Source organism: Cyprinodon tularosa, unplaced genomic scaffold (assembly GCF_016077235.1).
Source record: "Cyprinodon tularosa strain WSP-4 unplaced genomic scaffold, ASM1607723v1 ctg31, whole genome shotgun sequence".
Taxonomy (NCBI): domain Eukaryota; kingdom Metazoa; phylum Chordata; class Actinopteri; order Cyprinodontiformes; family Cyprinodontidae; genus Cyprinodon; species Cyprinodon tularosa.
Genome location: NW_024039019.1, coordinates 2397070 through 2418121, shown reverse-complemented (window position 1 = coordinate 2418121; position 21052 = coordinate 2397070). Strand labels below are relative to the sequence as shown.

The following is a 21052-nucleotide window of genomic DNA, read 5'->3' as shown; positions in this document are numbered from 1 at the left end:
CAATAAGAATAATTGTCTCGATGCCAAAAAGAGCCAAACAGATTTTACTTTTACAGGTGGAGCAGTACGGCTATCGCCATAGTGTTCTGCTTGATTTATGCATATAAATAGCTTTATTATAATTCATGCAGGGAGTTTTAGAGATTATATTGACATTGCAATGTAAGTAGAACAGGAAAGGAATACAGAAAAAAATTAGAAAATATGAAAGAAAGAGGAGATGAAAGGGAGATAATGATAAAACATCTTTTGTCTGCTTCATCACCTGCAAAGAGATGTAAAAACAGCAGCACAACCAACGGATATAGTATAAGTGATAAAATAAAGTAACACCTTAATACTATCGCTGAAGTATAAGTAGTATTATATAATCTGACATGTACAGGGCTTCCAACTTTTCACCAATCCTTGGGGTGAGATTTTGAAATAGTTTGGGCAGGAAACCCTGTCAGGGTTTGATGAGAATAGGTGCAGCTATAGGTTGGAGGTTTTCGGAGGATTTAATTAAAACAAAGTGGCTAAATGTAGAATTTTTATAAAACAGTAAATGTTACTGAGTAACAATAAGAGGTCTGTAGTTGTGTATAACATTTTTATTTAATGTAATTTATTTAAAGTTTTTTAAACATATTCAATGGACCAAAATAAAGAAGAATGAATATGATAAGTAATAATAAAAGATTAACATCCCTGTCGTTCCTCCTCTATGAATCAAGGATAAAGAAATTGTTCTGCACATCCTCTCTGTATGGGGTTGGTCTTTTCTTTGGTGGCTGATTTTTTGAAAAATAAAATGCAATATTTCTTTTTCTTTTTGTGGAACTCCTTCGGGTTTGAGAGGCAAACCTGAAAGATTTAAGAATTTAAATTTTTGTGTTGGTTTAATTACTCCTTAATACTAACAGGAGATTATTAAACTAGACTGAGTTGAGTTTTAACGTCTGTCATTTTTTAGTGTGAGAAATTGGGTATATTGAGTGAGTGTTTGGTAGCTGCATTTTTCCTATATTCCCGCTAGGTGGCAGTAGCACAGATCTTCATTGGTGACTGAGCTCCTTGTTTTGATTCGAAGAAGGAGCAGGAGGCGGAGCTGCGTGTTTGAAAGTGGCGGGCAGGAACAGTCAGCCACCGAATGAAGTTTTCCTATTGAAATCTGAAAGGTACGTTAATAATAAAGTCGTCCGAATAACTTCAGCTCACTTTTTTGTGTCGAGTTGACCCTGACAGTAGATCGTTAACTATCGGAGAGACTCTGTCCGTGTTTGTACTCTTTGTTTTTGTAGAACGAAAAGCTTCGCAACTGATGCTCATCTTTCGCTATGCAGCTAGCTAGCTAGCTTCTCCAATCCGATATTCGTAGTTTAGCATGTTAACATTAATGATATAGTGTTGTAATTTCCCATAGATTTGTGAGTTTCACCGTGGCATTGTCTCGATCCACACCCACTGTTATCTGTGTCCATTTAGTAAGCTTAGTCTCGACAAATAAACGGTAAAACATGGACTGGAGCTTCAGTGAACGACTCCCTGACAGCTTGAAGGAAAAAAACTAAGCCTTCCTGGGGGTTGGAAAGTCTCACTTTTTATCAACCACTGATTAGGGGAAAAAATACAATTAAAAACTTAGTTAGAGCTTTATTTTGCCAGTTTGAATGATTTTTCACAATAGAAACCAGTCTAATAAATACTACTTTTCCCTTACCACCCTTTCTTGATGGACAGTACTTTGTACTTTAACGTTTTCAGTTACTATGATTAAAAACTGACATGAAGGGGAAATAAAACCCTCTATATTTATCCAGAAAGCTGTGAAATGACCATTATGGTTTAACTAAATCTGGTGACGCAATCGGTTAACAGAAAGATTTCCACTCACTTGATTGGTGGATTTCAATCTAATAAAGCGTATTTGATACTTTAAAGTTTCCCCTGTTCTTATTTTATCCAGTCCTTATTCTAAAATCTAAAGCGATCTAAAAAAAAAAAGAAAAGTGCTGCTAATTGCTTCAAGAAGTTACTAAATCAGAGTTTTTGTTAGTGGCAAAGTGTGGAAGACATCAATGCTGTATATGGCATTGTGTGCATTATCTTTACAATTTAATTTGATGAGCATGTTGCTACTTTTCAACATATAAACTAGGGCTGGATATTTCCCCCAAAGTCCTGAATCGATTTGATTTTGATTCATACAGTTCTAAATCAATTAATTTCCATCTGATCTGTTTTTACAAATATGAAAGTGGTTTAACTGTGTTTCAAAATACTCATGTATTTTATTTTTTCCTGTCATATTAAACACAAAGTGAAAGCTTGTAAATCAGACAGGTTAAACTTGAGATGTGAACCAAACAGTTTCAAAAGTGAAAACTTATTTTTGAAAAGTGTAAAAGTGAAGCCTCACTCGAGCAAAAAGACGTGACACAGCGGGGACACAGCAGACTTGCATGAGCTGCATTATCTTCGCTGCACAAACTATATTTGCAGCGCTGTCTGTATCAACTACAGGGTGTTTGCTGGTCAGCCCCCATTTGTTGATGTCTTCAGTCAAACTATTGGCTATATTTGCAGCTCTGTTGCTTGAAGTCATCTTGGTGGTCTGCAGCACGAGAGGAAAGACGCCATTCATTATCAGTGTAGGTGGAAGTCACCTTAATGTCACATATCCTGCACAGTATCTTTAGCTGTTTTAAATCCAAAGTGGTTCCAGACATCAGACTTCAGTTGGGACAGCTTGCTGAGCGGTGTGTTACTTGGGTCGGCATTTGCTCACGCCTGCTCATTTTAATGTGAATGTCATGTGCGTCACTATAAAACTAATGGATCTCATTCCCTACACATCGATTTTGCAAAAATGTGAATGAATCGATTCAAAATCAATTAAATCAATTTCCTTACCCAGCCCTAATTTAAACTGAAGTTAATTGGGTCCAATGTTATCCATTAGATCAAAGCTTATATCTCAGAGGTAAATAAACAGGATAAGTTAACTGCTGTTATTCTGCTTCTATGTACTTTTGACCTTTTCCAAAATGTATTTTTTTAAAACCCTATTTTTATAATGAAGTCAAAATCATTATGCTGGAGAAATGCATTATTTTATTCGTCTGTACTGATTAGATTTTTATCTCACTTAATTAAACTTTACAATATTTACACCAGAATGCCAAAGACTGGAGTAATACTCTTCATTCCTTCCTGAATGTTTGAATAGATCAGACTATTTGGTGGTTGTTTTATTTTATTTATCCTTTTTTTTCTTAAAGTAAAGAGGTTTATGTTTTCTGTTATTTTTAACTCTTTATTTTATTGATATTTATATAAATTACTAAAACTGGCTTTCCATGACAATTTTGTCCCCTCTTGATAGATTAAAAGTCTAGATTGAGGTTTTATTATCTTGCAATCTTATATAACATGTTGATCCGAACACATGTCACAGGCTACATTAAAGGTGTCAATGGCACATTTTCATGTTGTTTTGCCCCCTTTTTTTGTATTTCTTAAAGCTCGTTACTAGAATCCTGCACCATGACAAACGAAGACGCTAAGGTGATCCCGGTGCGGGTTGCCTTACGATGTCGTCCGTTGGTACCAAAAGAAATTAATGAGGGATGTCAGACCTGTCTTGTTTTCGTCCCTGGTGAGCCACAGGTACGACGTATTACATCATCAGATTAGATGTTGCTTTGAGTCGCATTCAGCTCCGATTTTTAAAGCTTGTTTTATTTTTCTCAGGTGATCGTCGGCACAGAGAAAGCATTCACATATGATTATGTGTTCGATCCCACGGCTGAACAAGAAGAAGTGTTCAGCACTGCTGTGGAACCTTTACTGCGTGGACTTTTCAAAGGTAAATCCGCTCTCTAATGTGCAATTTTGGCACGTTTGGTTTTATTCTGACTAGGTTTTCCCTTTTAAGATTCAATTATAGTACTATCTGCCTGAAATATGAGTTATATTTGCTTGTTATAATAAAATAAAGACGGTTTAGCCATGTTCTCGTCATTTTACATCATTTCTAAACACTTCCTCTGTTAGGTTACCATGCCACAGTGTTTGCATATGGACAGACGGGGTCAGGAAAAACCTACTCGATGGGAGGAACGTACACGTCAGCCCAGGAAAACGATCCCTCAGTCGGAGTGATTCCTCGAGTCATCAAGAGGATCTTTGAGGAGAGGGAGAAGAAAACAGACTCTGAATTCTGTCTGAATGTGTCATATCTGGAGGTTTGCAGATGCACGCTGTTAACTCTGATGTCCTGTTTTCCTTTTATCTAAAACTTCGTATTTTAATGTTTAGAGAAAACATCTTGTAATAGTTATTTTCTTTATTTTCCCTCCAAGATCTATAATGAGGACATTTTAGATTTGCTGTCTGCTTCTAAAGATAAACCTGCCATCAGTATTCGGGAGGATCCTAAAGAAGGCATTAAGGTGAGTCTAAAATGAATGTGAAAAGTGGAGAAGATGTTAGCCCCTGATAAAAGATAACACTTTTTTTTTTTTTTTAGATTGTTGGGCTGACTGAGAAGCAAGTGTTTTCTGCCCCAGAGATGGTAGCTTGTCTGGAAATTGGAAACTCGGCACGTACAGTGGGATCCACAGCAATGAATGCTGCCTCTTCGCGTTCCCACGCCATTTTCACCATCACACTGGAGCAACGCAGAGGATCAGACAAGTCTGCTTTCTTTTTTCTTTTTTTTTTTTAGAAGAACAATATTTGTCCTTTAAGAATGTTGACTCCTATCGAATCTAAATTCTAGATTTTGTAAAGGAAAGCTAAGTGTTTACACCTTCCTGCTTTGCTCTCCCTGATTCTCTCCTGGAATAGATCACTCAGAACAAACACTTAAAATAAAGCTCTTCAATGTATATGTGTAAAATGACTATGAACATGACGGCAGCTGTAGCACAATTTAATATTATTCAGACCAGAGCAATGGCTGAGGATACAACAGCAGCGCTTAGAATCGCGCTTTCCTCATCAGTAGGAGAGCCGAATAACGGTTAACAGAAGCCGTTGACTCTGAAGCTACAGCTTCAGAGATACATCAGTATCGTTTAGGGGTGTGGAAAAAAAATCGTTTTGTCAAAATAGATTTTTGGCTGCCTGCTATAAAATCGACCTTTCAGTTTCTAGTATCGTTTTTTTTTTAACCTAAAACTGAGGGAAAATGGGCTACCGCCACTGGCAGATAATGCTGTGGAGCCCTTTTGCTGTGCGATGCAGCGCCATTTCTGTAGTTGAGGCAGGCACAGTGGAAGACGTGAAATGACTCTCCAAGCAACATGAATACAAACTAATTGAACAATCAATATATATATATATATATATATATATATATATATATATATCACCTGATGAATATATACAGAGGTTATTATTTTTTTTTTGCTATACATTTAATTTGATAGCAGAAAAGATTTTGCAATATATGGTGATATTGCATGAAGTGATATCGTATCTTGAACCAGGTATCATGGTAGGGATCGTATCACAACATCCATGCCAATACTCGCCCCTAGTATCATACACATGTTGTTTGTAAGTGAGGAGTCATCACTGGCTAAGTGACCAACAGTCTCAGTCACAGTCTAATCAAGGTAATATAGTGTTCTAGATCATGACAGTCAAACTTCATTAACTGCTGGGGAAACATTAGCCTTAATACTGAACAGGTAGGTAATAAAGTGGTTAACAAGCACAGAAATGACTAAAATAATCCAAACAATTTTAGGCATTTTGTAATTTTCTTGTTTCTCCATGTGTTTTTTTTTTCAGTTGTCTTTCAATTGTTTTTTCTTTGACATTTGCTTAAAACCTGCAATAGAAATGCCAGAGTTTCTCTAAATTGAGCTGTAGGAGTAACATCATGAGGTTATAACTGTGTTATTAGAAAAGATAAAAAGAGAATTGGGGAAAAGAACAAACAATAAAAATAAACAGCAGAGCTCAGGAGTGGTTTAAACCAAAAGAAAAAGAAAAAAAATCCTGTTAAATTTCAGTCATAGATTTTGGGTAGCTAACCAATGGCTGCTGGGTAGCTGAACCTTAACTTTTTTTTCTGAGTTAAATAAACTATTTGTTGGAGCCACCTGTTTTAGGTTCTGTTTGCAGGCTCTCACCCTTTGCTTCATATTTCTGCTAACTTTTGTTACAGAGTGGATTCAATAGTTTCAAAGCTGCACCTTGTGGATCTGGCTGGCTCAGAGAGACAAAAGAAAACCAAAGCTGAAGGAGACCGTTTGAAAGAAGGTACATCACAATCCGTTTTACTTATTCTCTCTCTTATTTTTCTATTTTTGTCGTCATGTAAAGCGTAAACATATATTTAAGGACCTCCTTCTGTGGATCTGTTTCAGGATAACATTTACTAGTTTCAGAGAGCGGGAATAAAGACAGCCCCTCCCTGCTCAGTTTAGTCAGAATAAAATTGCTTGTCTTGTTTTCATTCCAAAGCTGGTTTCCTTGAAATGAAAATAAAAAGCTCAGATTTTTAGCTTAAATCTTTTCACTTTAAACCCTTTAACACCCTAAAGCAGCAATGTCCAAACATTTGCATGCCTCTTAATGTGGGGTCTTTCTGTTTTAAAACTGAGAGTTCTCGTCTTGTGATGCATTTTATTTTTATCCACAGGAATCAGCATCAACCGTGGCCTCTTGTGTCTGGGTAATGTGATCAGCGCTTTGGGGGATGAAAGCAAGAAGAACACTTTTGTTCCTTACAGAGACTCCAAACTCACCCGCCTGCTTCAGGGTAGGCTTTGATTTCACCGTTCAGAAATCCCACTGGTCATTAAACAAAGGATCTTCAGCAACTTCTGCTTTATTTAGGGTTTCCGCAGGTCATTAAAAATCATTAAAAGTCATTATATTATAATTTTTTAAATTAAAATTCATTAAATGTGATTATCCTGGCATTTAAAATGCTTTATTTAAAATAAAATAAAAAGTTTATTAAAACAATTTTGTAAAATCTATATCAGATATAACTGGTTCTGTGTGTTTGCGTGGAACTGCTTTGGTTGATCGTAAATCCGTATGTTTGGAAAGAAGTTTGAGGCGGAGAATAGGCTGGAGAATCGGAAAATGCAAATTTCAACAAAAGTGTCTTTAAAACAAGGAATTTAGGACATGGCTGCAGCCTGTTGAAAGTAAAGATGATGGAGGATTCAGGAAGCTGAAAATATCTATGTTTGGATACCACAATGCAGGAAAATGAGTGGAAAAAATGTTTTGTATGCATTTCCTCAGATTCTCTTGGAGGGAATAGCCACACTCTGATGATCGCGTGCGTCAGTCCTGCAGACTCTAACATGGAGGAAACCATCAACACGCTGCGATACGCCGACAGAGCTCGCAAGATTAAGAACAAACCCATCGTTAACGTCGACCCAAGGGCTGCGGAGATGAACCGACTGAAACAGCAGGTAAGGTGAAGGCTCTGTTACGGCCATTATGTTGGAAGGATGACCACTGTTGACTCTCGTACACGGTTGGACATGTTGTCCCTTATCTGGCAGCTTTATTTCTATATCTGTGTTTTTCTACATTCTACATGTACATTTCTGGAAGAAGTAAGCAGGCAAAATATTTTAGAACATACTTTGTGTTTCCTTGTCTGCATAGGTTCAGGAGCTGCAGGTGATGCTTCTGCACGCCCGTGGAGGAGTAGCTCCTGTACTCTCTGGGTAAGAGGGCAATAAAGGGGATTTACTGCGAGGCAATAAACCAGGCATGCAGGGCTCGACTCTTACTCCGGTTGTCGGCTTACAGGCCGAGCTCAGGAGAGGATGTTGGCAAGCTTTTAGAAAAGAACCGCGCTTTGCAAGAGGAGAACGGGAAGCTGTGCAGAGAACTGAGCGAGGCTGCAGGACAGACGGCCCTTATGTTCGAGAAGATCATTATGGTGAGTCGGATCACAGCAACACTCTTTCACAGTCGCTCTAAAGTCATTGTTTAAAGAAAATCAATTATGTAAGAGTTTAAAATGGATCATTGGGGGGGGATAAAATCTTCATTTGTTTATTACTCTAACTGAGGCTTTTATTTTATAGAATGTTTTGAGAATTTGCTGTGCTGTGTTCTCCTCTGTTAGCGTTGACTCTTTTTGCGGCTGTTTTTCAGACCGAGCAGGCAAATGAGAGGCTGCAAAGCAAACTGAAGCAACTTGAGCAGCATGCGGCGTAAGTTCTACCCTAACGGCTTTTAGAGGATTGTAGCAATGCTTCCACAGACTCTGCAAAAATCCTGACTTTGATTCAAATACATTTGGAGGAATATGAGGAAAACGAAAACTTTTAGACTTCACTCATTATTCCCACTGTCAAAAACAACAATTTTTTACTCCCTTTTACGACGACTCTAGCTCTGAGTCATGCTAAACTCCTGTTCGCCTAAAAAACCTGGATCAGTGCATATGAGAAAAATCATGAATTATGAAAGGAACATTGGGCCACTGCTGCAGGTGTGTCCTGTACACAGATGAGATGTGTCTCCAGGGTCACAACAAGCACCTGTTGTAACTAAGGCTGAAACAATTGGATTAATCGTGATTATTGTAATAGTCGTCAACTAATTTAGTAATTGATTAATCATTAACTGGAGAATGGAGACTAAAATGTTCCTTTAGCTGACAGAGGAACCCAATTAGAACAGTAATTATATCAAAATTGTAAAAAAAAAAAAAATAGGTAAACATTTTGCATTTAAGATGGGGGAAAAAAAACATTCTGTGTCAATATGATCTATCCAGAACTCCTTTAGTGGAAAAGTTTTAGTTTCACCCGGTTTAATTTCATATAAAATCTTCTTTAACGAATATTTCGCTGTCCGACCTTTAATTGATTAATCAAAAAAAAAAAATTTATCTACAGATGAATCGATTTGCAAAATAATCCTTAGTTGCAGCCCTAGTTGTATCGCTTTCATAAGTTTGCGGTGGATGTGAACAAACCAATTTACAGAGTTGGGTATTTCTGCTGTATTTTCCCTGCACCATCCATGTGCACCGATGCTCCTCTCAGTTCTGCAGCTTCTATATTTCAGGCCTGAGAGGGAAACCCTAAACGCTGACATGTAGGTACCCTCTTCATTCTCAGCAGTCTGTTCATGAGCAGCTTTATTCTAAACCCTTTAGTAGCTTCTTGAATAAAAAGATTTACCTCTAGAGTTTAATGTTTGTGATTTTTATCTATTAAAGGCTTATTATTTTTTCTTCCATCTCCAGAACTATTTTAAACACTTATCAAAAAATGGCTAACTTTAAGAGACTTCACTCCGTGGTAATTTCCTCGTCAAAGAATATTGTTGTAAAAATGTCAAATATTAAAGTATTTTGGGGGGAAAAACGTCTGATTATTAGTTTCATCAGACTCAGCAGAAAACCAATCAGAGTCTAAGTTTCCCTCTCCACTGTCACTGTATGCATGCTCCTGAAAATTTCAGGAACACAACCCAAATGACTCTTTACCATCGCAACATGATCTTGTTAAGTTAGTGACTCACTCGATGCATTCTGCTGTGTTTCCTTAGAGCGGGGGTCTTCAAAGTTTTCCAGGCAAATAACCCCCAAACTGATGGCGAGATGGAGCGGGGACCCACTAATTATATTTATTATATAAAATTGTGTTTTATCAAACTGGTCCTATAGTCACTCTATTGGTTCCCCGCTTGAAAGAGCTCCTGTGTGTCGCTGAATGTGTGCATTGATGACTGAAAGACATCTTCTGCCTCCATTTATGCAGAATTCAACACACTACAGTGTGTTGAATTCATGTTAATTTGTATTTAAAGACATTTCAATTAGTTGAAAAAATTGCAGGGAGAATATATATATAAAAAAAAAAAGTCTTCCCGACCTCCATGCAGTACCTCCATGGACCCCCTAGGGGTCACGGATCCCCTGTTGAAGACCTCTGCCTTAGAGGTTTTAATCAGTCTGTGATGAAACTGAAATGACTTTAAAGCGGCTTCACTGTAGTGCAGTTTGTAGCACTAGATTTTAAAGCGGGAAGATCTTGGGTTTGATTGATTTGATTCTTCCTCCTTCATGACTAGTAGACAGGGCTGTCAAAAAATATCAATACTCTGAAAAGTATCAACATTCTAATGTTGTATCCAGGTATAAAAGTAATTTGGCAGCGTATGGACACTAAAGACAGGTGTTGTTGGCGTGTGTGTATGTTGCCTTGTGAAAGACTAGTGACCCTGATAGATGGAATTTTTGAAGTGAAATGTGGTAACCTAAAATGGTGCGATATAATTTATGTATCGTAAAATAGTCCGATCCTGATCCCTGGGTGAATTTTAGTGCTGCTCTAATCAAACGCCACAATGACTTATTTCAACCTCTGTGTAGAGCATATTTTAGATTTAGGGTGAATCCTTTACTTACCAAGCACTCCCTTTTTTACCACTAATTTCCCTGATCATAAATGCTTTAAGCCTTTCTCTTATTTCTTTTTAGATGTACGGTGGATCTTCAGAAGGTGCTGCAGACACTGGAGGACCAGGAGTTAAAGGAGAATGTGGAGGTGATGAAGAACCTGCAAGAGCTCATCCTTGAGCTGAAGGTACATGAAACAGCTTCCATTACAGCAAAGAGAGTCTGATCAGTGGGATCAGAAGCTTTAACTTTGCTCACATCTTTTCCTTGTTATTTTGGTTGTCAGAACGAGAGCGCCGGCATCTCTGCTTCCATCGAAGGCATGTCGCCCAGAGAGGAAGTACCGGAGGCGGCGGCTGTTGGCAGCAAAGATCCAACAGAACAGTCCTCATCTGTATGACTCCTCTTCTCCATCTTTGGCTTTGGATCGTTTTTAAACTCTACAATAATCCAAACTATTTTCCCCAAAGGACTCTCCCGAGGCTTTTACAGCCAATCATGCTCTGAGACAGGCCCAGCTGTCCAAAGAACTCATAGAGCTGAACAAGGTGTTGAGTCTGAAGGAGGCGTTTGTGAGAAAGATGTGTGAGAACGACAGCCAACTAGAGCCAATGCAGTCAGAGCACAAGGTAAGACCGCAGAAAGAGCATAGCTCTCGTCAACAAAGGAACCGCTTCTTTTGACCCGATAATTTATTCTGCTCAACTTGTTATCCTGCAGAAAAATGTCCAAACTCTGCAGTCGGCTGTGGATTCTCTGCAGAAGGAAAAGGAAGAACTAGTTTTAGCGCTTCAATCAGCGAAGAAAGACAGCAACCAAGCAAAGTAGGACTAACGTTCTCTTCATATTGAGATGATCCGATTTAAAAACAGTATAATGAGTTTACCAAAGGCTTTGTTGAACTTCTGACCTGCATTGACCTCCTTTAGGCTGAGTGAACAGCGGAGGAAGCGACTACAGGAACTGGAATCTCAGCTCGTAGATATGAAGAAGAAACTTCTGGACCAATCTAAACTACTGAAACTCAAGGAATCCTCTGTTCAAAAAGTCAGCAAGCTCATGCAGGAGATACAGGTGATCAGTCTATGAATTTTAAAATGCTGAAGAAAAAGTCTCAGCTCTTTAAAATCAAGTTTTTCTCTATCTTTCCATTTTATTAAAAGGCTATATATGACTTATTGATCAAAATCTGAATTGGTTGTTTGTATATCAGCTGTCCTGTATGTCTGTGGAACGTCGTTTATTTGATCTGTTAAGGAAAACGCTGAGGTAAAAATAGATGGATATAAACGGTAAACATTCAGCTAATCTGGTAATCCTATTAGCAAGGTGTAAAAGCAAATAGATAAATTAGTCTTAGGACACACAAATATATTATAACTTATTATATTTCATCCTTATCCCTCCTAAACTTGTTACCTGCCCGTGAAGTTTTTTTTCTTTCTAAACTTTAGCTTGTCACTGTTTTCCTTTTTTTCTTTAAACCAGTCGCAAGTCATTTTGCCACCAAAGTGTGTACAGGAATTGATGAATGTAGTTTAATGCACCCTGAAGAGCAAAGACAATATAAGTACAGGACATTTACCATTTTAGAAAGCTGAACTTAAGGATGCTGATATGAACTTAAGTTCATATCAGCATCCTGCAGAAGTATTTAAATGGTTTATACTTCAGTCTGGGATTGAAAGTGACAGCTTAACAAATCAACACATATTCAGGCATAAATGAGAGAAAAATTGTAGTTTAAAACAGTTCAGCAAACGGCTGTCAATAAGGAGAACGTTATGAAGAATATGGAGGAGTTTGGAGCGGGGTTTCAGTTCTAAAATCTAAAGTTCTAATTTTGCTCATCCCTTTATCTGAATATTGAACATGTTTATCAGCATGCAAACTTAGGAGGAACATCTAAACCAGGGTTATCAAAGAGCCGTGTGGCTGCAGGGTTCCAACAAAGAAATGGCACACAAGACTCCAGTCATGTCATCAAGTGAGTCCAGTCCTAACATGATGACTTGATCAGATTAATGGAGTCTAGTGAGCTATTGCTTGGTTGGAAAGAAAATCTGCAGCCACACGACCCTTTCTGGAACCAGTTTGACCCCCCTGATCTAAATAGACCAACTGGGAGAGGAGAGCTTCGTGGGAATCTGAATGGGCTGCATAGATCCAGAAGTGCTTCAGATTGAACATGAGATCCTCAGCGTCGTGCTGGGGTGTAGCTAAATGAGAGACACTTAAAGAAAGTTAGTTTTAAGTTCATTAGTTTTTCAGAAGCTGTTACTCGCTCTAGATTCTCTCTGTTTTTTGTTTTTCATGTTTTATGTTTGCAATATTAAACTGCTGCATCTTTACATAGTTGCTGTCTATGAACTATTCTCTACATGCAGTCTGCTCTAAATCTCCCTGCTGGTGCTCTATGTGAAATCCCAAATTCTAATCACTGCCTGGGCTCTTATAGGCCATGAAGACGCAGCGGATTCAGCTGATGAAGCAGATGAGGGAGGATGCTGAGAAATACAGGCAGTGGAAGAGCAAGAAGGACAAGGAGGTCCTGCAGCTGAAGGAAAAGGTCTGGAAAAGATTAAATCAATTCTGGAGAGAAGAGCTCCTCCTCACAATGTTTGTTTTTCCTCATCTCCCGCCTTGCAGGACCGTAAGCGGCAGTACGAGCTGCTTAAACTGGAGAGAGATTTCCAGAAACAAGCCAATGTCCTGCGGCGTAAAACGGAAGAGGTGAACTTTCCCTGTTTGTGTCCGGGAGCGTTCCCACTTCAGCAGCTGGTCCGCTTCATACTAAGCCGACTGTCGTTCCATTGCAGGCAGCAGCTGCTAACAAAAGACTGAAAGATGCCCTGCAGAAGAGAAGTGAAGCGGCAGAGAAGCGCAAAGATCACCAGAGCAGAGGCATGGAGGGAGCTGCAGCCCGAGTTAAGGTAGTGGAACACGTTCTGGTTTCACTTAGGAACGCATTTCTAGATCAACTGAAGTCACAGTTTTTCTCCTCCTCGTTTTCTATGCGCCAGACATGGCTGCTCAACGAGGTGGAGGTGATGGTGAGCTTAGAGGAGGCTCGGCGACACCTCAGTGATCTGCTGGACGACAGGAAGGTCCTGGCACAGGAGATCAACAACCTCAAACAGCAGATAGATGCTGGAGAGAGACCTGCTCCTAAAATCCGGGTAGGTTGAGCCCCCTTTAAAAAAAAAGTCAAATAATAAAAACATGAAGAAGAAGAGCCGGAAGGATTTCATCCTTTTGTTTCTGTAGCGCCGGACGCTGATCATCTCAGAGCTGGAGACCCGGGGGGCGCTGGAGACCCCTCTGTCCAAACAGGTGGAGAACCTGGAGACAGAAATGGGCCTCAGGTGAGTCCGGCTAACCACAGAATGCCAGACCCCATCCCATTACAGACTGGATTTATAAAAACGCGGTTTGTTTCCGCTCAGAAACGCACAGATAGCCGACCTGCAGCAGAAAGTACTGGTCGCTGACGGCGAGGGGCGTCTGAAACAACGAGTCGACACTCTCACCAGCATAGTGGAGGCCAAGAGCGCCGTTCGGGTTCTAATGGCTGAGGTAAAAAAAAAAAAGCTGATCAACTGGGAGCTTTTTCACACCCAGCATTCACTAAAAGATTTTCTCACATTTTTCCTTTTTTTTCTAGTTGGTCTCGGCTAAAACGGCGTGCTCCAAGCTGGAGAGCGAGCTAAAACAGGAGAAAGGAAACTCCCAAGATTTAAGGAAGATGCTGGCGGAAGAGAGAAACGTGATGTCCACCATGGACATGGAGCATCAGCAGCAGCTGGTGGAGCTGGAGCAGAGGCACCAGGAAAAGGTGACCCGTGCGTTCAGACGGGAAGGTCGCTCCCACCTCCGCTCGCTGAACCTTTCGTTTGTTCGTTCCTCTGCAGGTTCTTTACCTGCTCAACCAGCTGCAGAACAAACCCATATGTGAGGAATCCGAGGAGACGAGGCAGGAGGAGGAGACGAGCAGCAAAGAGAGAGAGCTTCTACAGCGCCTCAAAGTTCAGGTTTGGCAACATTTGTTTTTTTTGTTTTTTTTTGTTTGCTAAGTCCTTCTTAAAGTACTAAAATGTTTTTGTGGTTTTAGGAGGAAGAGCTTGGAAAACTACGGACTTTAAGTGAACAGAACCAGAAATTAATGGAGCAGAACGAGGAGTACAGACAGGTGACCCCCCTGACCTCTTGATTGATTAGCTTATTTTAACATTAGAACAAAATCAGAATCTGTCAGATCACCTAAGAAAAAAAATCTGTTCAAATACTGCAAAAACGATCTGAGTAAAAAAAAAACTCTTAAAATAGGAATTAGGGTACAGGTGTTTATAAGATGATCTGCCTATGGAATGAGTATGTTTAGCCTTAGTCGTTGTTTTTTTGTTATTCTAAATGTAATTTGTCATATTTATTGGCAAAGTGTCTCAGTTACTTCCTCAAATCAAGAAAAAAATGCACTTAAAGGTATAGTGGAGAATTTTTGCAAATTATTCAAAAGACCGCTCTCTCTACTTAAAAAAAAAATATAAAAAATGCACATGCAGAGACCTTTACACGCTCCTGAGAGGGAACGCCTATTAAATGCGTGCGAGAGCATGCACTAGCCCATTTCTCCTTGTGCACGCTCTGTTAGCTGTTTGCATCGCTTATACAAGCTTACTTCCCTAAAGAAGATTAGCAGTTTTTCCACTATGTCGGACTCACCAGCAGTAAGTAAAAATGGGGACGAGCACGTAAGACAGCCTTACATAAAAATATCACCAAAATGATTGACAATTAGGAGGACCACTTATTTTGATGTTCCCCTGGATAAAGAACTTCTTCCACTATACCTTTAATTTAAGATGACTTAGATTTCAGTTCAGTAAATGGATCAAAGGCGTAAATGATTTCCTTTCCAATGAGCCTCCTATCCTAGTAGATGGCATTATGCAGGCTTTGGTTTCTTATCAGTCAACCAAAATGAAGTGAAAGCACAATGTTAATCCACCTAGCTAATGTTTGCTAGCTTCTAATAATCTTTAAGAGTAAACAAACTGATGCAAAGACTTAACAGTAGGAGTCCCAGAATTCTTATCCTACTGGAACTCCCACTGGCCGTCGGATGACATTTTTCCCAATGGTTTGCATGAGTCTTGATGATGTCATCAACTGAGATGGTTCTAGTGTGCGATATAAACCTATTCTGGATATGTAAATCTTAAAACACATCTAAGATGTATTTTTCAAAGGCTGTATTGTTCACTATTATTATTTGTGTTCTAAATTTGTATTAAAAAAAAAATCCATAGAGTAAGATTGTTTTACTAAACAGGTTAAAAGTTTGAAATTAAAATTTTATTTACAGAAATTGATTGATTCTCCCCAAACATTTCCTGCAGACGACCTTTTCACATTTATGACAGACGTAATATGAGCTTTTTTTGTGCAGCGCTGAAGCACCTTGCGCTGTTTTCTGTGCCTCGGAGGGGCTGGAAACCTGCGGTTTTGTTTTATCTCCTGCTTTTACTGTTTTACCAGTTCCAGAATAAAATATCTGCGCGAAAAAAGTGACTTTCAAACAGCTCCTAAACAAAACCACTGCGTTTATAGCTGATATTTCCAGGAGATCATAAATTACAGCCACAGGCCGCCTTCGCGTTGGAGCTTTTACATAATCCTTTCTAATCATCTGACCTGACACATCCACCCTGACCTTTGTGTGGTTATAGTAGACTGCAGGCTCTGGTTTGGCTTTTGGGCCACTGAGTGTACCGGCTGAGGTGTGGGCAGTGCTTGAACAAAAGTTTCACTATTGTCTGATGGGTCACTGATACGTCTGTGTTTTCCCGAGGATGTTTGATCATCCTCGGACTCGCTTTAGAATCGGAGCCACTTCCTCCCTAGTCCTCCTCATCGGTCTGTCCTTCTGTGCCCGAATTGCTATCATCAATATTTTGAAGGGTTTCTAAAGCCTGTGTCGCTGTAAGATTTCTTCTGAGAGCCATTTTTTCGTATTAGCCAAAGAGTTCTATGTGGAATTAGGGGTGTGCAAAATAATCGTCATGACGATGCATCGCGATTCTAATTTTTGTGATCTACTGCATCGATTCTTGACGCCAAGTATCGATTCTTAATTTTAAAAAATGAACAAATAAAATACATGAATGGTTGGCGCACATCAGCCAAACCAAGTGGAATACAACTTCCAGTCCAGCAGATGTCGCTGCGGATGTGTTGACGCCCGCTGCTTTGTGTTGCAAGCATGTCCGGCCGTGGGATACTGAGACGAGTCATTCGTAAACAAAACATGGAGGACACTGAGAAAATTCGCCCCGCAGTTCCATCACATTTCAAGTCAGATGCTTGGATGCATTTAGGCTTTATAAACAAAGAAGGTAAAAATGAAATTGATATGATGCACGTAATTTGCAAAAGGGAAAATATACATTTGAATGTTTTCATTTCATTGGTTTAAAGGACCACTGAGGCCATGTAAACGGCACTGATTATCCTTATTTTGTTATGGTAAGGGCTGTATCTTTTTCCTACATTGTTCAGTGAAAATATCGCGATGCATCGCAATATTTCAAGTATCGTGATGCATCTTGTTAGAATCGCATCGTGGCATGTGAATCGTGATTCGAATCGAATCGTGACTTCTTTGCCAATACCCACCCCTGGGTGGAATGTTGATTGCTATGCAACTGTACCGAACGTCAATCAACCAGGGCAAGAATTTACAATGCAACCTAAAGAGCCCTTGCATTGACGAGGTAGAATTAACCATATTTATTTTTTTTTTGTTTTAATTTTATTTTTTTTAAAACTACGTGAAAATGAAGGAAATATAGAAACAGAAAAAGGTAAATTAATATGAGCAACGTAACATTAATTTTAGATATAGTTCTTTCCCTTTAAAATATCAGAACCGTCAAAATGACAGCCTTGGGAGTTCTAGTGTTAAACTCCTGTCACACCTTGCTGATGTAAACAGCGTATGCCTGACATCGCAGAATCTCCCAAAACGCTGGCATACGCTGAAGTTTCTTTGTATTTTTTCAATTTTGGCCATATACATAGAGTATTCATAGCGAATCCAGAACTTATGTCCAACGACAGCCTTACTTATGAATAACGCACAGCAGCGTAATGCCCATGAAGTAATGCGCTATTATACAGTAGCTGTAAGTTAGAAACACGTGCAGCGGCTGCTGGAACACGTCGAATACGTTGATATGCGTTGAAGATAAGTTCTTGCCAGATATTCGGTACGTCAGGCATACGCTGGCTACATCGTCAAGGTGTGACGAGGGCTTTATGAAAAAGAATCTATAATGAATGAACAGGAGCATCCAGAGACTCTCAGGGACCCTAAAGAGCAAAGTTTCCCCAGTATGTATTTTGACTCAGTCTCTAGGGGGAAAGGAGGTTCAGTTTATGTGACCGGGAAGAACTTCTAAAGATTGGATCAGAACCTTCTGCTTGGTTCTGTTGTTCTGGGTCTAAATTGGATTTGTGTTGGCTTTGTTTCCACTGTTAGAAACTCTCGTTGCTCCACTTGGCCAGTGAGAGGAAACTTCTCCTGCCAGTAAACAAGTCTGACAGGAGCCCAGATGACTCGTTCGAGTACGTTCCTCCAAAAGTGAGTATATATAATTCTGTTCTTTGGGATCAGTGTTTGACTGTTTTAACATAATTGAACTCTATAATCTTAAGTAGTTAAATCTTGAATTGATTCTCTTTCTTTATTTTTTCCCCCCTCCTAAAAAAAAAACAAAAGCCCAAACCGAAGAAGCAGACCACTGCTAAAGCAGCTGTGAATACAACCATCAACATAGCAGAGCTGCTGTCACCCAGCGAGGACGAGAAAGAGGAGGAGGAAATGGATGAGTGGCTTCCTCTGAAAGGAAGGAGAGCATCGAGGAAAACTCGGATGACTGGGGTAAGCCTGGGCGGGAATCCATCGTCTGTTTCTAGAAGGAGACAAAGAGATGAAAGTTAATCTTAGAAAGGCTTGGAGTCATAATGCAGAGTCGTCTCTTTTCCTCAGTGCGCCTGCAAAGGACGCTGCGGAAACAAGCAGTGCAGGTGTCGCAAGGGGAAGATGGCGTGTGGAGAGAACTGCCTCTGTGACCACGAGAAGTGTCGGAACCTGGATAATCAGGGGAAGGCTGAGGTGAGTCACCACAACCTGTATCTGTTAGCATAAATCTAGTAATATTGAGGTAACCCCATGATAAAGCCCTGTCTTAGTACTCCGTTGACTTGTTTCAGGATGCAAGTCTTGCAGATGGAATTTCAAGAGACTCTGCATCTCTGCAGGAGCCATCCTGTGACAGCCCTGACAACGCCACCTTCTTCAAGCCTCCATCTTGCACCCCCACAACCAAGGTAAGCCTCCCGAAGGCCGAGCGACAGGAAGCAGATACTCAGCCGTTTCTGCAGCATTTCAGCTTTAAAACTTCTCCATAGTTGAGCTGTCTGCTGCGTTGCTGGGTCTTCACGGTGCTGGATGTTCTCTAACAAACCTCTTATGGCTTTCATAGAACCTCTGGATGTTCTTAATCTCGTTTCTGTAGGTGCTGAAGGAAATCGGGGAAATGGGCCACAGCACTGCTGATCTGAAGCTGGTTAGGAAGCCCAGCTTTACAGATGAGGACGAAGGCGAGGAGGACGATAATGAGGAGGACAGAACAACGGTCAGCTTCCTCAAGAAGAAGAAGAGGCTCCTCACCAGTTTTCAGAACAGTTTCTTCTCTGGCTGCACTCCCATCAGAGAGGAGTCCTAATCCGGCTAATCTTAGGGATTTTTTTTCCTTAGGTTAAGTGTCTTTTTCTCTGTTTAGATTATTTGTTTGTCTTTTTTTATGTGTCTAGATTGTTTTGTATTGTATCGTGAAAGTAGCTGAAGAGATGAGCTCTTATTGATCTTCATAGAGGGACATTTTCTGGGATTCACAGAGGTGATCTTGTACAGAACTTTTATTTCTCCACGATTTCCTTTACTAATATTGAAAATCAGTGTGAACAACACTCAAGGTTACCAGTAGCGGTTTTTAATCTCTGTATGCTATTTTAGTAAATGCTTGAAATAGAGTTGAATAAAGTCTTAAAATCACATCAAGATTCGAATAAGATCTCCTGAAATATTTGATGACTAACCACTAATGGGGAAGTTTTTTAATCCAATTTATAACAAAGTCAAACTCAAGCAAAAATACAACTTTCCTTTATATTTTAAAATGTTTTCTTTTTCTGTTTTTACATAAATTTATGACTAATTCAGATTAGTGATAATTTTTCGGTGTCTCCTGAAGTTTTGTGTTTTAGTGGATGAAAGCCTGAACTTCACAGCACCCTTTCTTTCTAAGTCCATCTCCTGGGAGAACTTGAAGCTCAGCACCATTATTACTTGAATCAACATTAATCTCACCATCTATCTGTTGGATAACATTTTTAATCTCAGATGAATAAACTTGTAATTCTTACTAACAGGCTCAGTCTTTGGCTATGGTTTACTGAAGTTTAAAGGTATAGTGCAGGATTTTCGTGACTTTTTGAAAAGACCTGCCCTCTCCACTTAAAAAAAAAAGTGCACATGCACAACCCTGTACCCGCTCCTGAGAGCATAAGCCTATTAAACTCGTGCAAGAGCGTGCACAAGCCCATTCCTCATGCAAGCTCTGTTTAAAAGCTGCTGATTGTATCAATCATACAAGCTTACTTTCCAAAAGATTTGCAATTTTTCCCACTATGTCAGACTCGCCACCAGTAAGTGAAAATGGGGATGAGCACGTAGGACGGACTTACATAAACATATCACCAGAATGAGTGACAATCATGAGCACCACTTATTTTGATGATCCACCCGGATACCTGTAAGGTGCAGATTCAAAAATTACCTTATAATTAAATTTGTCATGTTTCTTCTGTCATATTTGATTATAAATTTATGATTAAAAAGCCTTTTTATGTTGGAATTAAAATGTTCTCTGGTTTAAAGCTTAATTCTGTTACAAAACCTTGAAATTGAAGCAGAACATTTTTTTAAAGCTACCTACTAATGCTAAAAAATTAGCTTTAGGTATAATTGTAAAGCCAACCAAATGGTGTTAACTTGAGAGCAGTGAAAATGTGTTCAGCTCCTTTGGCACAAATCAAGTTCCGGCAGACATGGATGAGATTTTGATATGGAAGGACCTGAATGATCTGCAGATTCCTGATTTCATCCCATCTTTGGGATTAAAGGGTGGAATACGAACCACACTTTCTCCGCCAGCATCTGACCTCTACAAAGTGTTTGTGGAGGAGAGGTCAGCGATCTAAACCCTCTCATAAAATGTTGTGCAACATGTTCCCTGTGGATTAATAATGAGATGTTGCTCAACTTTATACTAGTGTGAAAGCAAAGTCTTTCCAGTTAGGAAAAAGAAACAGCCGCCCATTACTAACAATGTAAGGTTATTCTAAAACTACAGTTTTTGGATTTATCCATATCTTTGAAATAAAGTTAAGGACTAAAGCAGCAGACAGCCTTACTGGTTAATTAGATATCAGCCTGTGCTTTGATTTTTAAAGAGCAGGATGACAAATATTCCTTTGATTAAGAACAATATGCCTACAGGTATTTGAAACTGGTTGCATTTTAAAGATATTTGGGTG

At 39.4% G+C, this 21052-nt stretch overlaps 1 protein-coding gene across 2 annotated transcripts; it reads left to right on the top strand.

Annotated features, from left to right (window-relative positions):
* Positions 1-1069: 1069 nt before the first annotated feature.
* Positions 1070-19884, top strand: kif4 (kinesin family member 4). 2 transcript variants are annotated; one of them, XM_038292262.1, is made up of 31 exons: positions 1070-1160; positions 3507-3651; positions 3736-3850; positions 4039-4229; positions 4347-4436; positions 4514-4680; positions 6164-6258; positions 6641-6760; positions 7258-7433; positions 7633-7694; positions 7780-7912; positions 8131-8189; positions 10472-10577; positions 10677-10784; positions 10861-11019; positions 11111-11214; positions 11320-11464; positions 12849-12959; positions 13040-13123; positions 13210-13323; positions 13414-13569; positions 13658-13755; positions 13837-13966; positions 14055-14225; positions 14302-14421; positions 14502-14579; positions 17931-18032; positions 18171-18332; positions 18441-18566; positions 18713-18781; positions 18970-19884. In XM_038292262.1, exons 2-31 carry the CDS (start codon positions 3529-3531, stop codon positions 19177-19179), a joined length of 3684 nt encoding a protein of 1227 aa, XP_038148190.1. In that variant the 5' UTR covers positions 1070-1160; positions 3507-3528; the 3' UTR covers positions 19180-19884. The 2 variants fall into 2 exon arrangements, with proteins under 2 accessions (XP_038148190.1, XP_038148188.1); XM_038292260.1 differs by having other exon boundaries at positions 18665-18781.
* The last annotated feature ends 1168 nt before the right edge of the window (positions 19885-21052 follow it).

Bases quoted from the DNA above. Each gene is read 5' to 3' on its own strand.
- kif4 (XM_038292260.1), top strand. From the start codon at position 3,529: ATGACAAACGAAGACGCTAAGGTGATCCCGGTGCGGGTTGCCTTACGA. The intron at 14,226-14,301 runs GTGACCCGTGCG...GTTCCTCTGCAG, and splicing joins AGCAGAGGCACCAGGAAAAG to GTTCTTTACCTGCTCAACCA. The intron at 18,782-18,969 runs GTAAGCCTCCCG...TCGTTTCTGTAG, and splicing joins CTTGCACCCCCACAACCAAG to GTGCTGAAGGAAATCGGGGA.